Source organism: Balearica regulorum, chromosome Z (genome assembly GCF_011004875.1).
Source record: "Balearica regulorum gibbericeps isolate bBalReg1 chromosome Z, bBalReg1.pri, whole genome shotgun sequence".
NCBI lineage: Eukaryota > Metazoa > Chordata > Aves > Gruiformes > Gruidae > Balearica > Balearica regulorum.
The window spans coordinates 40,821,783-40,849,637 of NC_046220.1; the positions used below are offsets into that span (position 1 = coordinate 40,821,783).

Sequence of the window (27,855 nt, forward strand, 5' to 3'; positions counted from 1 at the left end):
CCACACCACCTCAAAGACATGCTAGAAGTCTATACAAATAAAAAAATGGCATATGAAAGTGTAATGAAAGATCAAAATTGCCACCTAACATCATTTAATGGGCTGTAGATCTTGCACTGAAAATGAATAAGCTAACAAAAATTGGCAATTTTTCACATCAACCAAGCTGAGAAACTCACTGCTATAGGATACTGAAGGTAATTAGAAGCTCTACAGCTTCATTGAGAGACTGAGCAAAATCAGATATAAAAAAAACACCAAAGGTTATTAGACACAAAGACATCATCCATGTCTCATGAAGTCCCTGAGTCTCTACTGGCTCATAAAAAATATGCAGTATCATTGCCAAATCCTTTTAATATCATTAGATTCTGCTAAGATGACTGAGTGTATTCAAACGGAAGGGGAAAAAATTACTTAGTACTGCTACTGAGTCTAGAAATAAAATGAGGATGAAACAAAGCAAAGTGTACTCACAACATTTTAAAAAGTTTAATTTAAAATTAAGATATAGCTTATAATAATATATAGTACATATGTACTATAGTACATATGCACATATATACTATGTATTACATATGTAATTACATATATATTCACATCTGTAAAATATAAATCTGTATCATCATAAATATGAATTCATTACTTTGCCTTTAATTTCATGGAAGTATCACATTTTCCTGCATACTGCTGAAGTTGTGCATATTTTAATGTTTAACTAAGATAATTATAGTGCAACTCATGCAGAAAACTTTCATTTTACTACATTATAAGATGTAGCAGTGGATGGTTCATCTGAATCATCTGGACTGTATTTTTTCCATAGAAAATTTTCATTTTTTTTCCAAAGAGAACTTTCACACACCTCTCTCTCTTCTGTCACTGGGGGATAAGATGCTCTTTCACACAGCTTCTCTATGACTGCTATGTCCGTGAGCTTTCTGAGGCTCTCCTCATTCTGCTCAGTCAGCATGTCCCAGAAGTCTTTTGGTCTCTCCTTTGATTTTTGTACCTGCCCTGAAGGGAATCTCCTTGGTGATTCAGTAGGCCTGTTTCCATCATTTCGGAAGAGGTCACTAAGAAAAGAAGTATCTCCAAGTAAGTCCACAAAAGACTTCTTACAAGTCTGAGCTTTTATCTCCCTATTTTCTGACTGAGACAGAGATCTTTTTCTTGGTGGCTGCGTTCCTTTGGAGTCTTGCTGTCCTTCACAACTTTTTACAGACAGCACCTCAATTATTTCTGATTTACTGCTTAATGAGCCAGATGCCATAAAATCCTTGAATGTCGGACTGTTTCTCCTTTCGATTTGTTGAGTAGCAACAGTGGCTGATTGTTTATATTTTGCATCAACACACGTATCTTGCATGCAGGAGTCATTGTGAAGTTGCTCTGATTCTCCCTTGTGGCTCTGCTGGTTCTGTGTTTCTGTAGTTCCACTCAAAAGTGGACCTTTAGCTGATGCAGATCTAGACCTAGATCTTCCAAAATTAACAAGGGATTTTCTTTTTCTGGAGCGTATTGTACCCAATTCTTTTTCCTCATTGTCATGTGAAGCTGGTATTTCAACTGGGAAGAAAGACTCCATCTCTGGATGCTTGGAAACATAGAATTCCTTCAACATCATCTGCCTTGTTTCTGACGTAGCTTTTGCAATACGTTCCGCTAGTTCTTCCACTGATCCCATATTAAAGTGGGACACCATTTCCTCAAATTGTCTCCTGTAATTATCAGGAAGGAAAAATATGTTGACACCTTTAACTAGAAACAAAAGCAGCTTTCAAACTATTAACTGAATTCATGCATTTCACATATCCCAGAAAGTAATCACTAAAAGTAAATTCCTTATCAGGAGCTTGCTTTGTTTTTACTAGCAATGAGAAGAAAGAATAATGACCTTAGAAGAACTGAAGTGACTTGTGAATCCCAAACTCCACTGTGATTCCCTCAGCTTACGACCCACAGATTTACTGACTTTCAGTGTAGGTAAGATTTTGTACCAAAGGACCAGAGTTCAGAAGGATACAGATGCAAACAAACCACAAAGTAGTTGTTCAAACTCCTTTTGAAATACTTGCTAAACAAGATCGGGCTGAACAATTCACAGGAGACTGGGACTGTCCCCTCTAGTGAGCTGTGGAGTATTTGTTTCTGCTAAGAGGCCAAGCTCCAAAGGAGACCATCCTAATCAAGTTAGCCATAGTTTGGGAACAGGTGACCTAACTGGAAGGCCGGAGAGGTAGGTTTATGCTCTCGTCAGAAAATAGGTATGCACATGTTGCCTTTCCTGTATGAGGGCTCCAGTAGGCAGTGAGATTTAACCTTGTTTGGTCTCAAATACCACTTGACCGGCTAGCCCCAGCTATACCCTTTGTGTGCTGTGACTGCAGGCAGCTTCCCAACTGCAACACATCAAACTGAGGCACCTCATCATCCTCATTCACTGCACAGCGGATCCAGATGTACTGCAAAGTGCAAGTGAGGTGCTAACAGATGACCTGCTTAACATTTAAGAGTGAATGTGCTTAAGGTTTTTGTTAGATAGGGCTTTAGGATCTTGGAATAGCATCCTTCATTACTTCATTGCCTGTGAAAATTTTTACCTCAACAAATTATTGATAACAATTTTGAGGTTTTTTTATCATGAAGGGTTCTCCTCTATCTGCCTCTTAAATATTCAGAATTTTCAGTATCTATAACAGTAAGCAAGTCTGGCACTATGACAGTAACAGTTTGGGTAGCTGAGGCCAGCTGGCTCATATGACAGAGTCTGAACACAGAGATATTACCTAGATACCAATTCTCATATAGTAATTTGTCTAAAATTACTATAATTGTAATTAAAAATATATACCAAATCCCAGTTCTTTAGGTTTGCACAGTTAGCTACAGCTTTGCATTGTCTTTTGCCACATACCATCTGGCTATTGTTATTAAACTTCTATCTATGTAACAATGAAATTTAAGTATTTATATTAATAGCAGCAACAGTTTTGGGAAAAATGGAAAACAAAGGGGCACACAAAAATTAACATCTTTCCAAATATGAGGGGGGGAAAACAACATATTAAAGGAAGTATTAAAAAATATTGAGCCCCAAGTTAAAAAATAAATACCAAGTCCAATTTTTTTGTGATGAGACTTAGGCAAAACCAGTAGACAGTCAGAAGCTGACACTATAAAATTTCTTGCTTTGATACAGTTTAAACATTGGTTTGTAATACTGCATGGTACACACACCATGAATACTGGTGGTGATGACATCTGCACAGCTATGTAATACATGGCACATTGAATCAACACATTAAAGTGATTTGTGGGTTCAACTCATTTTATTAATCAATTATGGTACTCTTTGTATAGTGCGAGTAGAAGTTTCCCATTAGTTCTGCTCTTGCCACAGAACATCATCAATATTCCCTGAGTATGGTTAAAAAAGACAAAAGCAACTGCCCAAAGAGAAGTTTGTTTCAAGCGTAGAATTTTACTTCCATCTCACCAAAACAATCTCACCTGCGGATCCCTTTGGGTGTCTTTCCAACCAAGAAGGTGGTTGAACCTGCTCTGTGTACTTTTTTGTTTTTCTGGGTCACAGGATACGTAAGATACAGGTGATGTTGCTTACTGTTTGTCAACATTTCTTGCCCTCCATTAATAACGTTCTTCTCTGCTGTGTCGTCTTCTGGGTTTTCTTCATTTTTCTAGTAAAATGAGACACGGAAATTGTCAAAACAGCTGTGTCAGGGACATAATGATGAGCTCTAATTTGCCCAATTCTATCACTCTTCACTAGCACTCAATGGTTTGAGTGCTAAGAATGAGATTCTGAGCTGCAGTGTAAACTCCCTACTCAGTCACAAACTTCCAGGGACGCTGAAGGCAAGTCTTGGTTCTTGGTGGGATAAGGTGGGATATTTTTCCGAACAGGTTAAATGTGAGGCTAAATGAAAGATCTCTGTAACTTTCCTACAGTTATACGAATACTTAATCCTGCACCACAGGATCCAAATCTCATTTACAACCTTCAAATATTATTAAAACTAGAAAAGCTTACAGTCTTAATAGGTAAATTAATCCAAGAAGGTGTTACGTATCAAGATTAATGAATTTTTGGGGCTGTTCAGCCTGGAGAAAAGGCGGCTTTGGGGAGATCTAATTGCAGCTTATCAGTTTCTGAAAGGGAGCCTACAGGACAGCTGGTGAGGGACTGTTCATCAGGGAGTGTAGTGACAGGATGAGGGGTAATGGGTTTAAGCTGAAGGAGGGTCGATTTAGATTAGATGTTAGACAGAAACTCTTTACTGTGAGGGTGGTGAGGCACTGGAACAGGTTGCCCAGAGAGGCTGTGGAGGCCCCATCCCTGGAAGTGTTTAAGACCAGGCTGGATGAGGCTTTTGGCAACGTGGTCTAGTGGAGGGTGTCCCTGCCCGCAGCAGGGGGGTTGGAACTAGATGATCTTTGAGGTCCCTTCCAACCCTAACCATTCTATGATTCTATGATTTGGGTTCACTGCTTCCTGGTTGTTAATGTATGTTACACAATTTTTGCACAGTACATATTCAGAACTCTTAGTTTAGCAATTGAATACTCAAAGAAAAACTATAAACAAACACAACACTATTTAAAGATACCAAAGTTATGGTAAAATAATTGTCAATATCACAGTCTCTAGTGCACACACACGATTATTCAGAGTTGTAAAGATACTTTCGGAAGAGGTATCACTATACTTACTTGTTAATTAACTGAAAAAAAATACACATTACACTTTCATTATAATACTGTTAAGATTAAAAGTGATAAGATTAAAATTTTAAATGTAATGGTCATAAAAAGGTAATGTTTTAATCAAATTCAAGAAGGTCATGTTACAGATCAGCTCATCATGCTTTGAGAGTCAACATCTTGCACAAAAACATAATCCTGTTTACACATCTTAGTTATTTTTCAGAAATTCCTACAAATTCTTGTCAAAATTTTCCCTTTCCCAAAAGGCAAGGGAAATATGAAAATTAAAGAATGTGTTTCAAAAGCAGGGAGAAGACAGAGGAAGACCAGAAAAGCACCATTACCTTTCCCCCACCCCCCCTAAATGAGATTGAGGAAAGAATAACTGCTTGGTGATCTCCTCAGTCTCCCTACAAGCACTGCTCAAGAGATGAAAACACAAACTATGTTCACACCTTGTCATCTGCAGTTCAAAATTTGGTTTTTGATCTACAGTGTTTCTTCCCAATGTGTTTCTATTTGATCCATGTCCACTTCCTTTATTTCCATGGGCTGTTCACAATGTTCTTGAGCTTTGGGATCTCACATCTGTTCTCAATCCATTACTTTGGCAACTAACCTCAAACTAGCATACAGAAAGAGATGTTAATAGTAGGGGACCCTACAGGCGTAATTTTTCACTCTAAGCTAAATGCACAACTCCAAAGATTAAAATTTCACTGCACTATTAAAAGTTATACTACACAAAACTGAAACCAAGGCCCTAATTAAGGTAAAACCCCTATCTCCCAATAATATTATGATGATAGCAACAAAATTAAGATTGGATTAGCAGATGTTATCTACAGCATATACTACAGTTATCTTGCTAATTCTGTTTGCATTTAAAATGTTTATTTTTTTTAAAGATATACATAAGAAATACAGAACTTTACTTTGAAAATGTATTTTGAGAGAAGCAAGCAATGCTAGTTTTAAAATATATTTATTTTGATGGAATTTTTGCATGAAAAATATTTATAGTACTCAGAACTCACTATGATAAGACCTAGTGCGCATTTGTCACTCTGTCAGGATACCAGGATTGTATAATTTAATTCAAGCCAGCATAACTTGCATAGAATACAAGCCTAACCATGTCAATGCCTGTCTTAAAAGTATTTTAAACCCCCATAAATATGCATCCATCTACCTCTTATTAAACAAGACCAAAGTACATGGGGTAGTAATACTTTGGTTTACACATCTGTTCAAACACAGATTAAAAATCTCTTTGGGAAAAAAGCCAAATGTTGTAAACACTTGAAAGTCATAAAATTGCTTGTCTTTGCAGAGAATCAGAATTAACGTAAAAAGTACTGCTAATTGCAAATGAACTCACAAATGGCATATTTAGTTCTGGAACTACAAAACTCAAGTACATTGACCCACACTGCCAAACCAGAAAGAACAGCAGCAAAATACAACCATATACACACAAAGAGCTCCTCTTCTTCTCCCTAAATTAGTTGCTCAAAGTTTTTTCCTGAAGGTAGAAAAAGTTACTATAAAAAAGTTACCCCAAGAGCTGCAGGAGCTAATGTCACTGTGAGTTACTCTTGAAAAATTTCTCAGCTCTCTGGAGCAAAGCCACTTGATTAAATGGCACCCAGTTAGGCTGAAATGACAACTGGCTCTGTTGAATTTGTGAATGTTTTTGAAAGCATGACAACTTAAATCCAGCCCCCAGATACCAAATCCAATAATTCCTTTTTGAAAAATGATAAACGTTTTGTCAGTAAAAACTAAAACACTTATTTCAGTTTTTCTTAGGATGTCTCCATATTCGTTAAAGTTCAAATCTGAAGTTTGATACTCTGAGCAATACATAGACGAGGCTGTAGGCAGAAATAAGCTTTAGACACATAGAGGTGAAAATATTCCCTGTATCTTTCTACTAGCATTACCATTAAAAAAGTGAAAACTTCAATCAATGTTCCAACACTGTCAACATCTATACTATTTTGCTTCCTTTTGAATTTGACTTCATGTATTACGTTTCTTAATTCTTCCCTCTCACAGATTCACACAGACTGGTAGGGGTTGGAAGGGACCTCTGGAGATCATCTAGTCCAACCCCCCTGCTAGAGCAGAATCACCTAGAGCAGGTCCCACAGGATGGCATCCAGGTGGGTTTTGAATATCTCCAGAGAAGAAGACTGCACAACCTCTCTGGGTAGCCTGTTCCAGTGCTCGGTCACCCTCACAGTAAAGAAGTTTTTCCTCATATTCATAGAATGGTTAGGGTTGGAAGGGACCTCAAAGATCACCTAGTTCCAACCCCCCTGCTGCAGGCAGGGACACTCTCCACTAGACCACATTGCCCAAAGCCTCATCCAGTCTGGTCTTAAACACTTCCAGGGAGGGGGCCTCAACAACCTCTCTGGGCAACCTGTTCCAGTGCCTCACCACCCTCACAGTAAAGAATTTCTTTCTAACATCTAATCTAAATCTGCCTTCCTTCAGCTTAAACCCATTACCCCTTGTCCTGTCACTACACTCCCTGATAAACAGTCCCTCACCAGCTTTCCTGTAGGCCCCTTCAGGTACTGGAAAGCCACAATTAGATCTCCCTGGAGCCTTCTCTTCTCCAGGCTGAACAATCCCAACTCTCTCAGCCTGTCCTCATAGGAGAGGTGCTCCAGCCCTCTGATCAGCTTCGTGGCCCTCCTCTGGACTCACTCCAACAGCTCCAGGTCTCTCTGGGGCCCCCAGAGCTGGACGCAGTACTCCAGATGGGGTCTCACAAGAGCAGAGTAGAGGGGCAGGATCACCTCCCTCGACCTGCTGGTCACACTTCTTTTGATGCAGCCCAGGACACGGTTGGCTTTCTGGGCTGCAAGCGCACACTGCCAGCTCACGTTGAGCTTCTCATCAATCAACACCCCCAAGTCCTTCTCCTCAGGGCTGCTTTCAATCCAGTCCTTGCTCAGCCTACAGTCGTGCTTGGGATTGCGCCAATCCATGTGCAGGACCTTGCTGAACTTCATGAGTTTTGCACAGGCCCACCTCTCCAGCCTGTCAAGGTCCCTCTGGATGGCATCCCTTCCCTCCAGCGTGTCGACCACACCACACAGCTTGGTGTCGTTGGCATACTTGCTGAGGGTGCACTCAATCCCACTGTCCATGTCACCGACAAAGATGTTGAACAGTGCTGGTCCCAGTACCGACCCCTGAAGGACACCACTCGTCACCGTTCTCCACTTGGACATTGAGCCATTGACCACAACTCTTTGAGTGTGACCTTCCAGCCAATATTCAAGTGTAACTTCCTGTGTTCCAGTTTGTGCCCATTGCCCCCTGTCCTGTTGCTGGGCACCACTGAAAAGAATCTGGCCCCATCCTCTTGACATCCACCCTTTAGATATTTATAAGCATTAACAAAATCCCCTCTCAGTCTTCTCCATGCTGAACAGACCTAGCTCCCTCAGCCTTTCCTCATACAAGAGATGCTCCAGTCCCTTAATCATCCTCATAGCCCTCTGCTGGACTCTCTCCAGTAGTTCCCTGTCTTTCTTGAACTGGGGAGCCGAGACCTGGACACAGAACTCCAGACGTGGCCTCACCAGGGCAGAGTAGAGGAGGAGGAGAACCTCCCTTGACCTGCTGGCCATGCTCTTCTTAATGTGCCCCAAGATACCATGGCAGATTTTTTTCTGATTCTCTTTCCATTTTTGCCTTCTAATTCATCAGCTGAAATCTGTTTCATGATAAACATTTCCTTTCAACAGCTTTCTATTTTCTGTTCATCAAGCATTTTCTCTACCAAACTGCTGTGTCCCCCCTATTATTTGCTCCTATATGAAATCTCATGTTGACTTTACAGCAGTAGTCTTGTTCACCTGAATTATCAAGTATACCATATGCACAAGGCAATCTTGTGAAGAAAGACTGAAATTTATACGATTTGATTCAGCTAGGAACCTCTGACTCTTGTTCTTAACACTACTGATACTAGCACATTTAACAATCTGTTTATATTATTGACTATCAGATCCTTTATGAATTAATGTTATGACCAAAAGAACAGAATAATAAAGGAAACCAAAATCGTTCAATGCAAGAAGTATTCTGTGCACTTGGAAGTGCACATTGTCCTTAAAGTACTGTATATTAATTAATATCCTTAGGTAATTACAAGTGTTGCTGAACTTCTTGAAAGAACATTTCAACGATATAAGATGTGATTATAGCATTTTCGAATGATTACTGGAAAACTGGAAAGATGATAGTGATCAGTCTGTAAGCATATCTCAGGACTAGAAAGAGTGATTCAAAAGAAAGAAAGGAGCATTAAGAAGAACAAGTAATTTTTTGGTCAAAAACATCCGATCGTTTTGCCACGTAGTAAGTCTGGCTTTGCTTTATGGCCATGTAACTACTGGAAAGTGTTAACCAATTTAACACAGGGAGAAGAAAAATAGTAAAAAACCTCAAATTGCACAAATAGCAACACAAATTCTTTCTCCTGGAATTAAGATTCCATACACTGCCTAAATAGGTGATAGTGTGTTTTTCACTCACTTTAAAAAGTAAATATGCTTAAAAGTTTCAAATACGTGATTATAAGAACAAGATACTCTGAATGACAACTAAAATTCACAGAATAGAAATCCAAAAGCATTCTTGACAAACATTATACCATCACACACACATACTGTGTTAAAGCATATTCTTCATGCACTGCATTGAATATCTTCTGATGAGCCTTCTGAAGTACACGATGCAAAGCTAAAGAAATATTTAGTATAGCATACAGTATCTGCTATATAATTTTTAGAAGAATATTGACAGCAATCACGAAAGCAGTTAGTCTTTACTAAATGTTTATATATATTCAAGACATTATGCATTTGCAGTGCATATTACAAAATTCCTGCTGTTCAAAGCAGAAAAGTTTTGCTTAAACTTGACCACATACTTACTGGTCGTCTGATAAATTAAGTGTGCCTATACTGAATTATCTGTAACACCATTATACATTTCTTTATTCTTCACATTTTCTCCTTTCTCAAACCAGTTTTCAATATAAACATGTTGTATATTCCTACCACAGAAGATATTTTCCTCCACCACTACTTGTTTTACTATGCATGTCCCTTATTCTTGAAAGTACATAGCAAGTTTTGGATACCAATAGTGAGTTTCCATTTGTTTGCATTACACATTACATACAGGCTGTAAGAGTCCAAAAATTGTAGCATCTGCACATTTAATGTCCCACATCAGTTCACATTTAAGGGTAATGCTCTCCAAGACAAAATGAGGACATGCAGCTGAGCATCAAAAATTTAAGTGCCACAACGCAGCAGTAACTTCTACTTAGAGATTCCATCTCGAATCTGCAACAAGTCTTTGATCTGTTAGCTCCATGTGACAATCTGTCTCCTGCTATGTAGTTATAGCAGTTTTAGAAATAGTAAATACCTACCAAAACCAATTTTTGTCTGTCTGACAGTATAAAATTTCAGTATCTGTTCTTCCTACAGCAGGCATAAAGAGGTGGCTCTACACTCTGGAGCAATAAAAGCTAATCCATGTATAAGCATCCTCAGACATGACTGAGATGACTGGCCATCTTAAGCCTGTGACTTCACTTTTCCTCTCTTTAATCTCCTCAAGCAAGGCAAAAAGAGAACAGCATTCATCTTTTTAAGTAAGTACTGCAAGATGAAAAATCTATGGGAGAGCAAGTAAGCAGAGACTAGGAGTAAGACGAGTAGAAAAAAAAAAAAGATTCAGGGATACGTGTTTTTTTAACTGTCTCATGTTTGTGGCAATTCAAGTCGACAGACTTAGAGGATAATGAACTTCCTTCAAAAGCCTGAATCTGAAGTTGAAAACATGTTTGCATAATTATTCCTCAGCCATAGTTGTGCTATGTCTGAGCACCTTCCTCTCTTTCGCTGCCCGACTACTCAAAGTATCACTATGTTAAGTATCCAACCAAATACTGACTTCCAGTCAGCAACAACCCTCTCTAGCTTCCCCACTCACAGCTGAAACAGAGTTAACAGGCTTTTCTCTTCAGGTATGCATAAAACCACTGCTGCCAGATATCCAGGATACTTTCCATTGCGCAGTTTCATTGTTTGTTTTCATTTCTAAAACAAACAAAAAAGGCCTTCTCAAATCTCTAGCTGCCTTGCAGTCACCTAAATCATACAAAAGCATGAAACAGTGAATTCAGTATGACTGTCCTCTTAAAACACAGCTTGCAAGCAAATAACAAACTCTTATGCCATATTCTACTTTCTGTTTTCCCACTCCCCTCAAAACCTGAGAAAACACGTGACTTTCCAGATATGTTGTTAGTTGCAGTGGGCTTTGGATGATTGTTATTATTTTGATCAGGTGATACTTACTGCATTACAGTGAATTTATCTACCCAAATTACAATTCTAAATTATTTCAGCTAACCCACAGTTTTAAATAAGCCTGAACCTTATATTTTAGAATGACTTTTAATGTGGACATTATTTTTCCCTCTGAGTTTAACTTTATGAATTGAAAAACAGTCTCACTCAGACTGAATTTATCTATTGTTCTAACAAAACAAGACCGTGGAAGAAGAATTAGAGGTAATTATTTAGCCAATGGTAAGTACTTCAATTGCCTTAGAAAACGAAGCTAAAATTCATTAATTAAAATTTTAGAATGCTCTAGGACAATCACATTTATACTTTCTGAACGAAACAAAACTACTCAGGATGTTTGCTATGAATACAAAGATATCTAATATTTTGTATCACAGGAAACCAATAGCTGAAATATTCTTCAAGCTACAAAAAATGTTATTCTGGGTACAAATTACTCCTCAAAAATATTCTGCCAACACCAAGAAACCAGCATTTAGCTACATCTGCTGACAAAAGTAAAGAAATTTTATCAGAGTAACATGTAGTTATTTTCCCTTGGTTGTCATATTCAGCTTTTCCACTTGTACAAAGCAAGACCAAGGACATCCCATAAACTCTCATCTTTTGCTCAATAGTGGAGAATTGACTACTAAGTCAATTGAGACCAGACTGGGGGGGGGGTTCACATTTTAGTTTTTACTTTCACATTTACTTCTGAGTCTGTTTCTTCTCAATCAGGTAACAGAGCAAGAATTTCTCACTGGCAGCAGTTTTACTTAATTTGTTGACTCTAACAAAAAGAGCTATAAAGCCATATCATTTTCTTGCATGAAAAATCTGACTATAAATCAGTATAGTTATTACTGTTGAAAATGAGACTAGATAGTTTTGAATGCTGAGACAGGCTGATTAAGGTAATTGCTTATTCAAGCAGAAGCCTGTGAACTTGCACCTATCTTCTTTCACTGTCTCACCTCTCCAAACAGCAGCAAAGCCAAAAGCCATGCACATACACCATAATGAATATGCAACTACATGCTTCACAGAATGCCACATATGAACTCACCATATTTAAAAACAAAACAAAACTGGAAGCCATATTGAAATGGTTGATTCCATTGTAAGCTGAAACTGTAAACTTAATAAAGCAGCATTACAGGACAGGCCAATCATTTAGGAACAATTATTTTAAAGCTGAATGGCACTCCCCATCCTAGAAAAGCAAGGATAATGGAACATTATCTCCCAGAAGTCTACTCTTTGTAAACAACTATCTAAACTTGTTGAATCTGAAAGCTGCGCAAATACACTGCAATCAGAGTTACTATAACTGATAGACTTTGTTTAAATAATCTACAAAATGTCAATGTAATACAAATACGATAAAGAGGAGTTCTTAATAACACAACTTTTGTATTTACAGTGTTCTCAACAGCACTTTAATATGCATTGGAGATACAAAGGGCATGTTTTTCCCTGGGCTGACAGCATGCTTAGTTCTCTCATTTACACCACATTGCAATAACATAAAGAGGGGTTTACCATTAATCCAGGTTTTACTACAAAGCATCCCGTTATTTCTCTGTCAAACACTGGCAAGAGTGCCAAATGTCTGTCATCCAATTCAGAGGATTAAGTCTTCTTTTATAGTGCAATTCTTGTACCAATTTATAAAAATACAGATATAGTTTCTTAGAGCTGGTCACAGTCTATATTTTGGCCTGAATTCATGCCGCAGAGGCTGAATATGACAGCTGGCAGGAAGCTGAGGGTAGAATACATCCTCCCCCTTTTCAGTCACCACATTTCTGTTGCCATAGTGATTAATCCTCAATTGAATGGCTGTCTTTGTACATTTCTTTTCAGTAAAACTTTAAGTAAACTTAAGTTGAAAACATGCAGTTGACTGAAAAAAATGAGACTCCACATATTCAACAGGTACAGTACTTGTGACTAATACTTTTCCACATATAAAAACCCACAAATTAGCTCTAATGTGGGACATCATCACTTTTTCAAATTTAGTATGTACTGTTCCCATTTTTTGTCTTTTTTGTGAAGCCTCCAAGCCTTCTCCAAAGTCTTCCCCATGCTCTAACCCCCCCCACCAAGATGCCTATTGAAGAAATACTACACAAATTCAGCTTTATAGGAACTAGAGAAAGCCTATTCCAGACCTCTGTACTTATGTAAATCATTTCACATAGGCTGTTTTTGCCAATTAACACAGAAATTAATTAGGAAATTAATTAAGGAATGCAGTCATTTACTTCAGAATAGATTAGAAATGTTAAAAGAAGATATTTAATCTTCCCTGGGAGGCTTCTGTTTCTTATGGTAACTATGAAAAAGCTGCACAAACAACAGTGCAAACTACCCAAAAACTAAAGTAACAAGGTCTGCACTCCAAAATCAACCAGGTTGCTTTGAAACCTGGAACTCACCAGAAAAAAAAGGCACCCCCCCTGCCCCCCCAAACCTCTAAAAAATACTTAGTAGATGACTACGGTCTTAGAGAAAATGCTAACGCTTTCTTTTTTTCCCTCAAAATTAATAATGCCAGCATAATTTTGAGGAAAATACCGCATGAATGACTCAAGACTTTTTCTTCCCTGAAAGGCTGAAATACCTGTAGGTCTGCTCTGAAAAGTATAGCCTGGCTTCGTAAGTCCACCACGTCCAGTTTAAAAGTTCATTTCCCCTTCCCTTCTTTCTGTAGTTACACAAGACAGATAAAAACCGAAATGAACTATCTTCGTAACAGTAATGGGGTAATAGAAATACCAATCTTCCACCTTGTTTCATGAAAAAACAATAAATTTTTAACCAAGTCTATTTGCACACATGCACAAACAGAAGACTTGAATTTAAACTAAAATGCAGAACAAAGATGACTCAATGTCATTAAATCAGCCTAAAAACAGTATACAAAATAATGCAGGAAACCCAAATTACTTATTCCAATAGATTAATTTTTAATAGAATTATCTCCACTCAGACTTGTAAATAGAAGGCCAGAAAACCCTTGTTACTAATAATCTTCTACGAAATAGCAGATCAAGTGTATTTTGTAGTCATACGCATAAGGAAGCAACAAAGACCAGCTCTCAGTAATTTTTAATAGAGTGGATATCTGCCACACTAAACGACATGCATTTTCTAATCTCAGATGTTTAGAATACTAAAGCCTGGTGTGATTCTCCCTACATCATGGTATCAGAACTGACCATAATTTCTGCCTTCACACTTACAACTTGCTATCAAAGATTGCAAATAGCCAGAGTAAAGAGAGATACTTAACTGCTTTCTGAGACACTTAGGTTCTGGAGTGTAAAATATTTTTTCAGAACTGCAGTGGAAATTGAGATGCATAATGTGTATTCCTGAAATTTCTTTGGGAACAGCTGTCTGCCACACCTCTGCATGCAATAAAAATCCCTGGCTTTGTTTCAGTTACTGAGGGTCTTTAACAACTCTAATTATTGACACTTCAGTGCCTTCCACATAAGCAACACTACCAGAAACATCAACTGTTTGAGGGATAATTATCATGCTGTTCTTCTGTCCTTCCTCCTCAAAATCTACATTGATCTGACACTGCAAGTGTCAATGGTCAGAATATGGACAATCTTCAGACACAGGATAATATGTACAATTCAGGGCCTGTTGGTAATAAGTTATAATATTTTTACTGTAATTCTAGATGTCCCTTAAGTGTAGAATACTAGTATATAAATACCATGTCTATCACAAAAAAAAATAATTGTCTTTTAAGTATCTCCCTGATTACACTTGCAAAATAAAGTATAAGCAGATACCACTGCTGTAGATGATTATTTTTTAAAGCTCCCTCTATAACAAGACAACAGCATCTCTCTCCATTGAAAAATGCTACTCCAACTCACCTACCGCTACTGAATCATCTTCTACTGCCACGCAATCCCATGGACCTCTGTCATAAAGGAAATATATTCCCAAACCCACAATTTATTTCAGTTTCTTCAGAATCATGTGATAAAACCTTTCACATTTGTTTGCTTCTACTATTGTTATATACAAACTATCTTCAGATAGTTATCTTTCTTTAATTCAGGTGCTGGACAGGACTTGTTTTGACTAATGATATTCAACCAAAATACAGTTTATTCTCTTGTTTGTATAATTAATGCATACTTTATACTGTTACTTTCACTACTTTTAGATTTTATCTCACCTTTCATAGCTGGTCAGTTGCAAGAGAGCTCTCATTATATTCTGTTTTTGTTTCTTGACAGCAGACTTCATATTCTGATTGCTGTTACCTAACTGTATTTTCAATAATTACATAGAGTTTAGGGGAATACACACTAAACAAGCATTCAGTATTATAAACATGAACATTCTAGCTGAACTAGTCAATTTACACAATTCCTTTTAAAACAAACAAAAAAGAGAGTATGACTGCGCTCCCTACCACCTCAGGAGAAAGAAGAGTCAAAGGCTCTGCAGCAGTCTTGAAGTCATGTACCTGGACTGTTACGGAACATGGAGCACAAAGCAAGCAGGAACAGAAGAAATAGTAGCAAGACCTATTTCTCATAAAAACAACAAAGATTTTATTCCCTTAAGCCTTTAATGGCACAGAACAATAGCAGGTTAAAATAATATGTTCTATTACTTCAGAGAAAAGGTAGCTGGGGTGTATGAATACTGGCACAGGTAACATTAAGGACAGAGTGACTATTTATTACTGGATAAAAACAAATTAGCTTGATTGAAACGTACAGTTTAAAAGGTTAAGAGATTTTACTGTGAGTTACATTAATGCCAACAGTTCAGATTAACACCTTCTGAAGTCAAATTAAAGAAAGAGACTGTCTCCAAGATAAACACCTTTTCTTATCGCAAAGTTCAAATCTTACACTTTTTATAATCAACTGAAATCCAAGTTTACTTATTCATTAGTTACTTAGGTTCTTAAATAAGATGTTATACATACATTCAAAGTTCTCTCTTGAGCAAAAAAATCTCCCTGCCTCCTATCCCTTCTACGTTGTCTCTCAAGGATCTTCTTCCCATGCAACCTCCCTCACTCTGAAGGAAGAGTCCTCACAGGTTTTGCAGTCTGCTCCAGACTTTTACGCAGTTTCTGTAACTCAAGTGACTACATTAGTCTCCATGCTTCTAAGTGTTAAGCAGGAAGCAAAAGTTTCACTCAGACATCAACCAAGATTTGTAGGAAAAGCTGTATTTCCCAACTTAAAACTCATCCACTTCAATGGAATACTTTAAGTGTTCTTGCATCCCTTCCCCAGAGATATTAGTAATTTCTTGAAAGATGTATTTAAAGTCAAAATTGATTATAGACAGATTGCAGAGCAAAATTGCAAAGCAGGAAGGGAGAGTTGGCATAGGTAGACTAAACAGCACAAATAATATTTTACTTTTGTCCCAGAGAAACCTATCTATGAAATGAAGAGATCCTTTTTTGATCACTCCTACTTAGAAATAAGACAAATAGATTAAATGTGCTTAAAAAGGGACATAAATATTATCAGAGCATTATTCAGAAGCCTTCATGATGAGATCAAATAAAGCTTCAATACACTGTAAAAAAGCTTCTAATTAAGAATGTGATGATTGATACCCAAAGCAAATAGAAACAGCTACATAATTTCTGAGAAAGTTCTAACAATGATGCTAGGAAGCAACATCAGTGAGAAATTTCAGTTGACAAAAATTTTTTCTGTCAGTAACTATCAGGTTACAATTAATATTTCAGTATTTAATACTTAAATTTCCATAACCTGGTAACTAAAATTTTAATTGTTCAGTTGTATTTTTAACATTGTACATAATGCTTTAATATGCTGAAAAACTTTTTTATTAAACTGCATTTGAAATCAGCATTCTCTTTATAACACAATTATACACAGTCAGTTGCTCTGACACTGGATGTCTTCGCTTGAACTGATGGCAAATAAGTGAAAAATGACCAGCGAAGACTGATGGCCAGAAGAGCAATAATGATCATGTTTTTCACAGAACACCTTTTAAAATAAAAATAAAATAATGAAGAAAGGAAAATAGCAGTAACATTCTAAGTAGATCATATTTCAAAAGTTATCTTTGAATCTCTGGCAGCTCTTTTACGCTGAGCACAAAAAATTCAACGCTCCACATTTAAGAATAGGTAGCCATCTAGGGATTATTTCTAGATCAGTGCCTCTACATCAAAGAAAAAACAGGAAGCAAAGGAAGAGGCAACCTTCTCCATAATTATTGATGCTTTTCTTTCTACTTAAACCTCTAAGAGAATTGATACTACCATTGCTTCTGAGTAAAAAATAGGTACCTTAGAAAAACTGATTGACAAGTTAATCAAGAGAGGTTAATTTGTAATAGTTGCAGTCACACAAACTCTAAATAGTGACATGTAAATTACATGAACAATACAAATGACTCGTACAGACTAGTTTTGAACATAGGTGGATCAACAGACATTTATTCAAAGTACTCTCTTCAAAGTATTCTTTCATTTATATTTAGTTTTATTAATGTTGTCAGCCATTGCCATCAAATAAGGACCTTTCTACACTATTTCTGAGTATTTTTGACCAATTTTTCTGTTAATAAGAGACATTCTAATGCAAATGTGGTAGAATTGAAAAGGCCTCACTTTTACTTGTTGGCTTGGTTTAACCTTCCCAGTGCAAAAATTCTTTGGCATCCCCGCTAATGGCTTGATTAAATACAGTACATCAACAACACTGGAAGAAACTTTTAGTCGTTCAACACCCCAGAAGGACATAGGTTTCTGCTACAATTTCTATAGTGATTGCTGATATATTTGTAAAGACTAAACTGCACGTTCACCAATTACTTATTCTAGGCTTGTGGTTTATCTTTAAGAATCAGTCTAGGAAACAGCAAATGTTTATTACAAAGCAAACAAAGTGTCCAGATAATCAGAGTAGATTAAAACCACTATGTAATAAGAACAAAACCCTGGAAGCTGTACCTGAATTTATTCCAGATTTGTATGTATTCCAAATTAAACAAGATGCATGACAAACAAAAAGTGTAACATATATCTGTTGCTGCAAATGAGCACTCCCAGTAAACTCTAGTTTTGCATTTCAGACATTAAGCACAGACAATAACGACCAATACTTTACCCCTTATAGCAACTGCATGTGTCCACCCCAAAAAAAACTTCTGCAAACTGATTAATGTTTGACTTTCTACACCACAGAGATTTCGGCATGTACTGTGGCAACTGGATTCAGGACTGGATCCAGGACTATCTGAAGCTTTTTCAAGCCTCAAATCAGAAAAACATGGCATAGAATTTGATTTCAAACACCCAATCTTTAATCTTATCATTTCTCTCAGAAAAGTCCTACAGAGGGTGCTCTGCTGCTTAATTCCCAACTCTTTCAGAGCTGGACAATTAAAAAAAAAAGCCAACACAAAACCAAAAACCAAAACACAAAAGTAATTTATTAGACCTCCATTTGAGCCTCCTCCTCCTCCCACCCTCAGTGGCTTTGATCATTCATGGCGGCCATTAACAGAAAAACAAGTTCACTAGAGCTTTAAGATGAAAAATGAGGATAAAAACAGTAAAAACAACATTTCCCAAACATTTCTCTTTACCTTGGCACTACAGACTGCTACATTAGCAGGGAGCTGGGAAAACTGCTTCAACTCAAATACGTCTCGCACTGCCCACCGGCTCAAGCGATTCTCAGCCCTGCTGGATCCAACCACATTCTGATTTGAATGAATATATGCCACTTCTTGAACACCATCTAATGTATTAGGAAAAAGATACAATCAAAGATTTGTTCCAAAACCCTGAAGGTACACAGTTACACTGAGAAAGGATTTTGTAATTTAAAAAAAAAAGTTTTACATGGAAGTTGTAAAATTTGTTATGATTTCACTCAGCACCATGTTTCTCAGCTCTCTGAAATGAACAACAATCATTACACTTATTCAGATTTATCCAGACAGTTTAATACTGCTTCTATTTCAGAGTGCTTTTTTCAGATGGACAACGGAGAAGTTTCAAAGCATCTGTGATTTAATGGCTGCAATATTAATTTTTAAAGTTAAGTCTCTAACAGAATCAAATCTTCTACATGGTATTTCAAACTCCCAAATCATATAAACAAACACTTACATACATGGAAAAAACCCACCATAACAGCCCCATCAAGATTTTACAGATCAAATATTTAGATTTGTGAATTCCTAACAAATCTTCAATCTTAGCATCCTTCAACAGTAAGTGCTTAACAAAATATCACAAAGGAATCCATCACCTCAAAACACAAAAGTAAGGCTAATAGGTAAAAAGAGAGATACAGAAGGACATTACTAAATAATTTAGCAGAGCATTTTAGTGTCTCGCAGCAAAAACCATCTATAGCACAAAGAACTTAAAACCTGCCAACAATGATAAATTAAACATGTTACTACTTTAGTTGAAATAAGATTAAAGAAATGAAATGAGTAGTTACCTAAGTATCTGTCCATTGATTCCACTTTTTGCTTTTGATGTTCAAATGCAGTTTTACTTGCAGAGGTCCTACGCACAGCAGAATTGCTGGACTTCGTTTGTGCAACAGAGGTTTCTTGAATAGGATGAACCACTTTAGACCCAAACTGAACTCTGCCTCTCTGTCTTTTATACTTACAGCTTTGCTTTCTGGCACGAATTTTCTCAACTGGCAAACTATCTTCAGAGGATGAAAATTCATCTATATTCTGAGAGTTATTTTCCTTTTCTTTTCTGTTGGGCTTCTCTGATTGTAGCAGAGGTTTGGAGAAGCTACCTAATCCATTTTTATGGGTGTGTCTTTCTTTCCATTTTGAAAAGCTGGAAGTCCTTAACTTTCTTGATTCAGAATTGTGGGAAATTTCAATATCATCAGACTCATCACTTATGTCACTTGCCCCTTTCAAATCTCTTGTGCTGTTCTTGATGTCTTTAAAAGACATGACTTTGCTGAAATTTGACTCAGTACTATGGAATTTAAGTTGCCTACTGTCTCCCTTAAATACCAACCCATCTTTTTCTTTTGCTAACTCTTCACAATTTTCAGATGCTGACCTGTAAACTTCAACTTTTTTAGTAAGCATTGGTTGCTGGTATGATGGAACTTGGGTAGGAAAGATGACATCATCATTCTCTTCAGAACTCCATTCAGTTTCAATGACTACATCACTTTGCTTTGAAAGGTGCTGATCCTCATTTTCTCTGTTCTCTTCCTCCTCAGAGTCTGACAAAACAAGCCAGTTTGTACTATATGTATCTCGTTTATCAGTTCCATCTGGTGACTGAACAGCTTTCCCATGCTCCAAAGCAGGTACATGGCTTTGACATTTCTGAAAATCACTATGCTTGCTATTTACATTTCTTCTTATAGTTTGATAATCAGAATTTGAATGATGAGAGTTATAATTATTAGACTCTTCTTCGGTAGTTTCAATTTTTCTCTGCAACAACTTAGAGAATCCACACTGCATTAAGGAAAGCTGTCTCTTTGTTGCTGTTAAATTATTTAGATCGCAAGGCTTCCTTCTGTCACATTTTTTCACAGAAGTTTCTAGAACATCATCATCACTAAAGTCATCACAAAAATCCGTTTCTTCTCTCTTTAATTGTGCTTGAATACTTCTGGGCTGTCTATCTTCCTTACAGTCTGGTTGCTCATACTAAAAGAGTAATTTACAGCAAAGGTATTTAAAACATAAGTAATATATGGAATAAACCTAATTCCAAAACAGTGTAAAAAAAGTGGATTTTCATTATGGTACTCAATCAAAAAAATTATACAAAATAGTATTACGATATGCAAATAGCAAGCAAATACAAAACAAATAATGAAGAGAAATTACATGAAAGTCTTTGGTAGAACAAAATTTTTAGCAGAACAAAGAAAATATACACTTTTGGTTATTTGAGACTATATATGCATCACACTGTTAAAACAAATTATGTGTTCACAATCCCCACCCATATTTTTCCAGTTTATACTGACCTTCTTGCAACTTTTCATCTTTCAAAGGTAGTTTGAAAAGTGACTTCCTGATTCAAACCTTAATAGTGCGTAGTGACATTCATAAAAATATAACCTCCCAGCAGCAGTCAACCTCTTTGTATTTGGGGGATAATACAGTTTAAAAGAGCTAGGAGTGCATAACATTCTGCTCTTAAAATTAGTTGAGGCCTACTGTAATCAAACAAAAATTACCTCCAGGCAACCTTAAAATATTTGAAGCTACAGAAGTCCAAAATACAACTCCAAAACACTGTATTACTGAGATAAAAATTATGACAATATTAAATGAAAAGTCAGAAGGGTAAATACTAAACTTTTGTACAAAAATAGAAGTTTTAAAATTAATATATTAATCCTGGTATCAACCTGCTTATCAAAAAGCATTTCATACAAAGTAAAAAAGTTACTGTCCCCAAATCCATTGTGAGATCATGACCATACAGCAATGTGAGGTTATCACCAGTGTGATGGCATACTGATTTTTAAATTTATACTGACATTTACCCACAGAAATCTCCAAAAAGCATGAGGCAGTGGCTAATTTTCAGTACTGTTCAGTGATCTAATCTAATGACATTTCCACGTTTAGAGGCCATATTTGCAGACCTACTGTTTGTTTCTCAAATCATCTGAATGCAGTGCTCAGTTAAATACATTCATAAAAATGCTCCCATGAAACCCAGCCTTTACAGGAAAAAAAAGAAGTCTGGTTCCAGAAGGAAGTGATTCGATACATTATTTAGGAAAAAAGCCGACATTGAACAGACCACTGATTTGGTGGGAATCACTGACTACATCAGCTGAATAGCCCATGTCTTCTATAGAGGTCCACAAAGCCTGAAGCAAGCTTTCAATCCTCCAGACCAACTGTACTCCTTTCCACAATTTCCAAACCAAAATCCTCTAAAGAACAGTAGGTGTTAGATTCTCAATTGACTTTTTGATCTGAGGCTATTATATCACATGGCTGCCACTCTTAAGACACTACAGAGCAATGCTTCAGTAAACAATACTGCTCTGTAGTAACAGCATGTTAGTAATACTTTCATTCAGACTGAGGATATCCAAGTGTTGTAAAGGTCATAGAATATCCTATTACCAGATGTTCAGAATATTCCATTTTAATACAGACAATGTGACATTATCTAAGGCTTTACATTATGTAAAACAATCAGACAATAAAAGATGGCAAGAGCAGACCAGGGTAAAAGTATTACCAGCCTAACAACATACTGTCCACATGTACCACTGTAGTATCAGGAACTAAAGAGACGGTTATGCTCTGGTCCATAGTCCACAAAGACATCTCACCTTTTCTGAGCTGCATGAAGAAGTCTCTTCCTTTAGCCATGTAGTTGCTGTCATAACTCCTGCTTCTACTCGTCCTTCCCTCTAAAACAATCAAGAATACATAGAAGAAAAACTCTATCTGTTCAAGGTAACAAAGGCAAGCCCAGAAAAAAAAAAAAGTTTCTTTTTTTCTACAGAGATAGAAGCATCAGAAGTACAATCAGTGAAGTCCAGGCTAAGACTTACATTTTGACACTTAGTGCTCTTTGATCTAACCCATAACCTACAGGAAAAGTAACACACTGCATAAATTGGGAAGATCTTACATATACACTGTTTTAATAATTTTTAACTCTTTTCCAAAGCAGATATCTGCTGGAATGTTCATATTATATGCCATGTTTTAATTTAGATTTAATTTAGAGAACTTTTGAGCTTAATATATGGTGGTTTTATACCACATTACTCTCTATAGTGCTATATCACATTCCCCAGCCTCTTCCTAGTATAGGCAAAATAACAAGAAGGATGGAAAGAAACCTAGAATAAAGCAGCAATAAATTCCAAGATGCACATTAGCTGCAGCAAACATGCTGAACAGAAAAAGGTATAATACTGCATATTCTTAAAACCAGTGTGCATTACATGCTATGGAATTGTGCCAACAGTCCTTTTAGAGTAGCTAAGAAATTTATCTTAATATATGAAGCCTCAGTTATTTTCTTCCACCTTGTAATGGTTTTAAACCTAGCATGATAAAATATTTTATTAAGCAGTTTTTGACATCTCAAAATGTACTACAAAAGGTTACTATGATCATAAATATTTTAATGATCTGGCTTAAAAGGTTACTAGCTGAGCTATTGATAAAAAAAGGTATCTGCACAAAGCTGACAATATGTGAAAGTATCACAAAATTAAGTTACGGCATTTTTATCAGGAAAAGAAATATATTTGCAAACTTTTGGAAGTTATAATCCAAACTTTTTCCAGTTTTTTGTTTAAGGAAATCTGGTCTAGGATCAGAGCAAGAAATTAGCATGCCTATGTCATTTAAGGCACTGCATAGACAGGTACTGTTTGAGTTTTATAAAGTATTTTGTTATAATTTTGAATGAAAGCTTCTCATAAGGAAAGGAAAAATGTAAAACATATCCAGAAGAAAAAGCGTAGGACTTCACACCTCCAGGATGTCTTTCGTAAGACAGGACCCATGAGTCCTAAGTTTGAAAAGGTTATGGATCCCAAAAAGCTCTCCTTGATGTTCCTTTGATCCTTGCACTGCCTCAAAATACCGCTTGGCATTTTCACTTCCAACCACTGCACAGTGAAGTTGCTAAAACAGAACAACACAAGACATTTCAGAAGTGTTTGCTCCAACAACATGTCAGAATTTCCTGGCATCCACATTATATACATAGCTCTAGTTGGACCAGGCAGAAATTCTTAAGGGAGTATATTTTTGTTTTAATTTACCTGACAGATGTTGGTATAATAGATTGTGGTAGGACATGAACCTGCTTGGTTTTACTGAATTAAAAAAAAAAATTTGAATCTTTTACTTCATTGTTGCCTAATATCAGACACCCACTATACGCTCTACTGAGACTCCTCTGTATCTTGACGGCTTATCTTTACTCAATACTAAATTCTTACTGTTTTTTCATAGCCCTTTGCATTGTAAGCTTACTTGGTAAGGAGTAAATAAAAGCCACAAGATTACTCCTACTGATCTCTGAATATTTTAGCAATCTACTCTTGCTAAGTAGATTGAACAGAAGTGACTTAAAAATCTTCCAGGTGAAAAGGAAAGACAAGTAAATAGTTTGTCAGGCAGAATTAAAACATTTTTTAAGTCAGGCAGGTTAGCTTCATTCCAATGACTGCAAATTTTCAATACTTAGATAATTGGTATATTTGACTTTAACTGGAAGAATGTCAAAACCATGGGTTTATGGATACCAGACCTGTAATATTTTTTGTAACTGACTCTAAGCAGTTGGTAGTTCTTAAGTTCTACTCACTTCTAGTTCTAGCACTGAATAGGCATTTTCCTAGACAGGACATCTCTTGAATTATGTAGGCCAGTAACTATACCGTCAAATTCTAAATTAACTTTAGCTAAGCACAGTTTACTTTCTTGAATCATGCATAGTATTTACAAAAGTATATTTTAGGATACATATACAACTTATTCAGGTTTCTATTATCTTACATTTCAATTTTATTTATATCACATTATTCAATCTCATATTATGAGGTCAGACAACCAAACACCACTAAAAAAAATATAAATCACAATTTTAAAATCAAATAGATTCCTTAGTAAGAATACACTACAAACATCATAAAGTATTTTCACGTAAATTAGTTTCATGAAAAGGACTGGTGACATTTAGCTCAGAGCACATTTGTATAGTTCACCAAAAGCAACATGTCCACATATACTCATTGCTTATGAATTTTCAACAGCAGATAAAGGCATTTTCTTTACAACTTAACTGCTAATTTCCTAACTGTGCTCAAGTGTCAATAGCAGGGAATGCAATCCAAGCGTCAACTAAAAAAAAAAAAACCCCAGACTTGCAATTACTCTGTTTATTGCTTCTTATTCGGCTTGAAAACCAAGTCAACTTGAAAAAAATCCCAAAAACCTCACAACCAAACAAGAGCCTTTCAAGTAGTTTTATACATGTCTTTTGGAAATCCAAACAGACAGTATCATGCAGATCATTGTCTACAAGATCACCAACTCCAAAGACCTCTGTGAAGCATGACTTGCTCCCTCATGATTTCAGTGAATATAGTTGGTCATAATCCTCTATTGATCATTTTGTTAAGTCTTTCAGAGACCTCTTCTACTGATACTTGCTGTTGAAATGAATCCTCAAAGGTACTTCATGAGAAACTTTGGAACAGGATGCTCTCTAAGCTTTTCCATGAATATGGATATAAAGAACATATCAAGTGGGTTCTTTGCAATGAACAATGGTTTAAACCTTGCTAAAGTAATGCCCATAGAGCAATACAATTCCTGCTCCTGATGTGTTAAAAACCAAAATTGTTAGCTTTTATGTTTTTAGACCACTGTCCCTCAACAGTAGTTTTTTGACTTACTGTTTTTTATATTTAACTCACCTGATTAGTATGATTTCACCTATTAATACAATGTCTTATTCATTCTGAGCTTCTGATACAGAGTCTTTGGAAATGCCCAGTTACCTGTGAGCACGTCAGCCCATCACCTACTACTTTTAATTTCTTCTTAACAAGTTTCCTCTTTTTTTTACTTAGATCATTTTGTCAAAATTAAACAGAACTCTTAAATTTTTTGGGGTTCTGTAAAACATTGAATTTAAGTGCGATAAAGTCACTGTAACCCTTTTGAAAGTAACATTTTAAAGCTGGCCATACACATTGAGAGAAGCTCAAGATTTGATCTTCCAGCCGTGGGGTTTCTGATTATCTGCTCTGTGAAATCAGATATCATGTCCAAATGCTTGATCTTAGAATCTTATTCTTATTTGTCACTTACTTAAATCTGTATGAGGATAATGACACTCTGTCTATTACTGCATTTCCCACTCTTTCAGTCTCCAGCTCCTCATTGTAAATAACCCAGCTACAAGAGGGTGCTTGTCACTGAGGACTCAGTATCAAATTTTTCCTATTTATGGCCAAAAATTGAAATTATTAGGTTAATTCATCAAATTTCATAACGCTTTCTTTAATACATGGTATCATTTGCCCAGTGAGGTGACCTAGTTTGCCTTTTCTAGGCAATGCATTCTTCACGACAGCTGTATCTCACTAATTTTCTTCTCCAAGTTTATAAGCCTATAACATCAGTATCTTAATTGAAACCCAATCATCTTTTTAACTTACAACTTTTGTTGAGAAAAACATGTTCAAATGTCGTCAATTTTGTTATTACTCTGAAGCCTGCTCTTTGTTGTTGATATTTGAGTTTGCTTATTTTTTTGTTTTAATTCTGATCTCATCAGGAAGCAGTTGCTAGATTATGTGTTCCTCAAACCACACACAGTTTTTCACATTCTTTGGTTTTCAAGCCTATCAATGCAAGTAGCAAAATTTAGAAAGAGCAGTTGTTTCAGGTTGAGTGTTCTGGCAGACAACATCACTTCTTATCTTCATAACAGCAGCAACTACAAGCTGTTTCCCCCTCCTTTTATATGCAAATTTTCAAAGACAGGAGAGTAACAACATCATCTTGCTTTTCTTCTACAGCACCAGCAAGATTTTTGCTCTCTTTCTCCAGTCTTTCAAAAGGAAAAGCTGCCTGAATCATACTGCTGCAGATACTAACTACATCTCTCTCAGATATTTTTTACAGGTTTTTAAATAAAACAGTATTCTGTATAACCTGATTAAGGTATATTCGTTAATTAAACTGTCAAAAGTTACAGAAAAACTTGAATACAAATATAATTCTGTTTTGTTCTTTGACAACTACTGATATATCTTTCCTTAGCAAGTTAAAGTAACAGCATATATCATAAAACCAAAGTAAACTTCAATTTTGCTATAGGCTAGCTTAGCTTTCAGTCATTGAAACAGCAAAAAACCAGCTCCTAATTTAAATAGTCTGTGAACTTTACCTGTTTATAAACTTGTCGCAAGTACATCATCTCCTCCACAGTTCCCAAGGATATCAATCTAAACACTTTAACATCTTTGTATTGGCCAATCCTATAAGCTCTGCAAGGACAGTGGCATATTAAAAAAAATACCTTTTAATCAGTAAAAAAAATAAAAGAGCGCTCTTAGGGATAGTAAAATAAATAAATAAAGCATTCCAATAAAACAGAAGTACTCTAAATCATTGAGAAGCTGAGTGCTTTTTGATGGTTGGGTTTTTTTTTTTTAAATCTGGGTTTTTTCTGGGTTTGTTGGGGTTTTTTTCCTCACTTGTCCAAATTTTCCTCAGTATTTCTTTCCCTTCTCCTTTACCCTTAATTTTCCAAGTTTCTTCCCAGGTCTATCCAGTTGAAAAAGCTTTCTCCTTGATTTGTTTCACAAGCCTGTCTCCCATCTTTCTTGAAAACACATCTTCCACTATGTTTTCTCAGTTCTGTTTTTTTTTTCTCTGTCTCCATCTGGTCTTGCACAAAATCGTCTCCTATTTGCATTATATAGGCGCTAGATCAAGGATTCCTTGGGGCAGTCTGTTCTTTAACTTTATAAAGCACTTTGCAAATTACAACATAATAAAAACAGCTAATGAACAGGCAATGTTCTTTCTAAATGGCAAATCCTGAGACTTCTAATAAATTACATCCTGAAAATTCAAGAGGCTGAACCAATTTAAAGAATCTTTGTAAGACCACGTTTCTATACAGCCCCTTTCAACAACACACATTTCTGAT

At 36.3% G+C, this 27,855-nt stretch overlaps 1 protein-coding gene across 4 annotated transcripts in view; it reads right to left on the reverse strand.

Moving 5' to 3' along the window:
• Nucleotides 1-619: 619 nt before the first annotated feature.
• ERCC6L2 (ERCC excision repair 6 like 2) overlaps nt 620-27,855 on the reverse strand; it is a 62,399-nt gene continuing 35,163 nt past the window's right edge. For 2 of the 4 annotated variants that reach the window (XM_075739395.1, XM_075739394.1), the window contains exons 13-19: nt 27,088-27,187; nt 23,652-23,804; nt 22,490-22,570; nt 19,634-20,831; nt 18,765-18,919; nt 3,514-3,701; nt 620-1,721 (exon numbers count right to left, since the gene is read on the reverse strand). In XM_075739395.1, the coding sequence (XP_075595510.1) occupies nt 755-1,721; nt 3,514-3,701; nt 18,765-18,919; nt 19,634-20,831; nt 22,490-22,570; nt 23,652-23,804; nt 27,088-27,187 (2,842 nt within the window). In that variant the 3' untranslated portion in view covers nt 620-754. Of the gene's footprint in view, nt 1,722-3,513; nt 3,702-18,764; nt 18,920-19,633; nt 20,832-22,489; nt 22,571-23,645; nt 23,805-27,087; nt 27,188-27,855 lie in introns of those variants that run through there. The other 2 variants (XR_012832937.1, XM_075739396.1) reach the window with 2 other exon arrangements.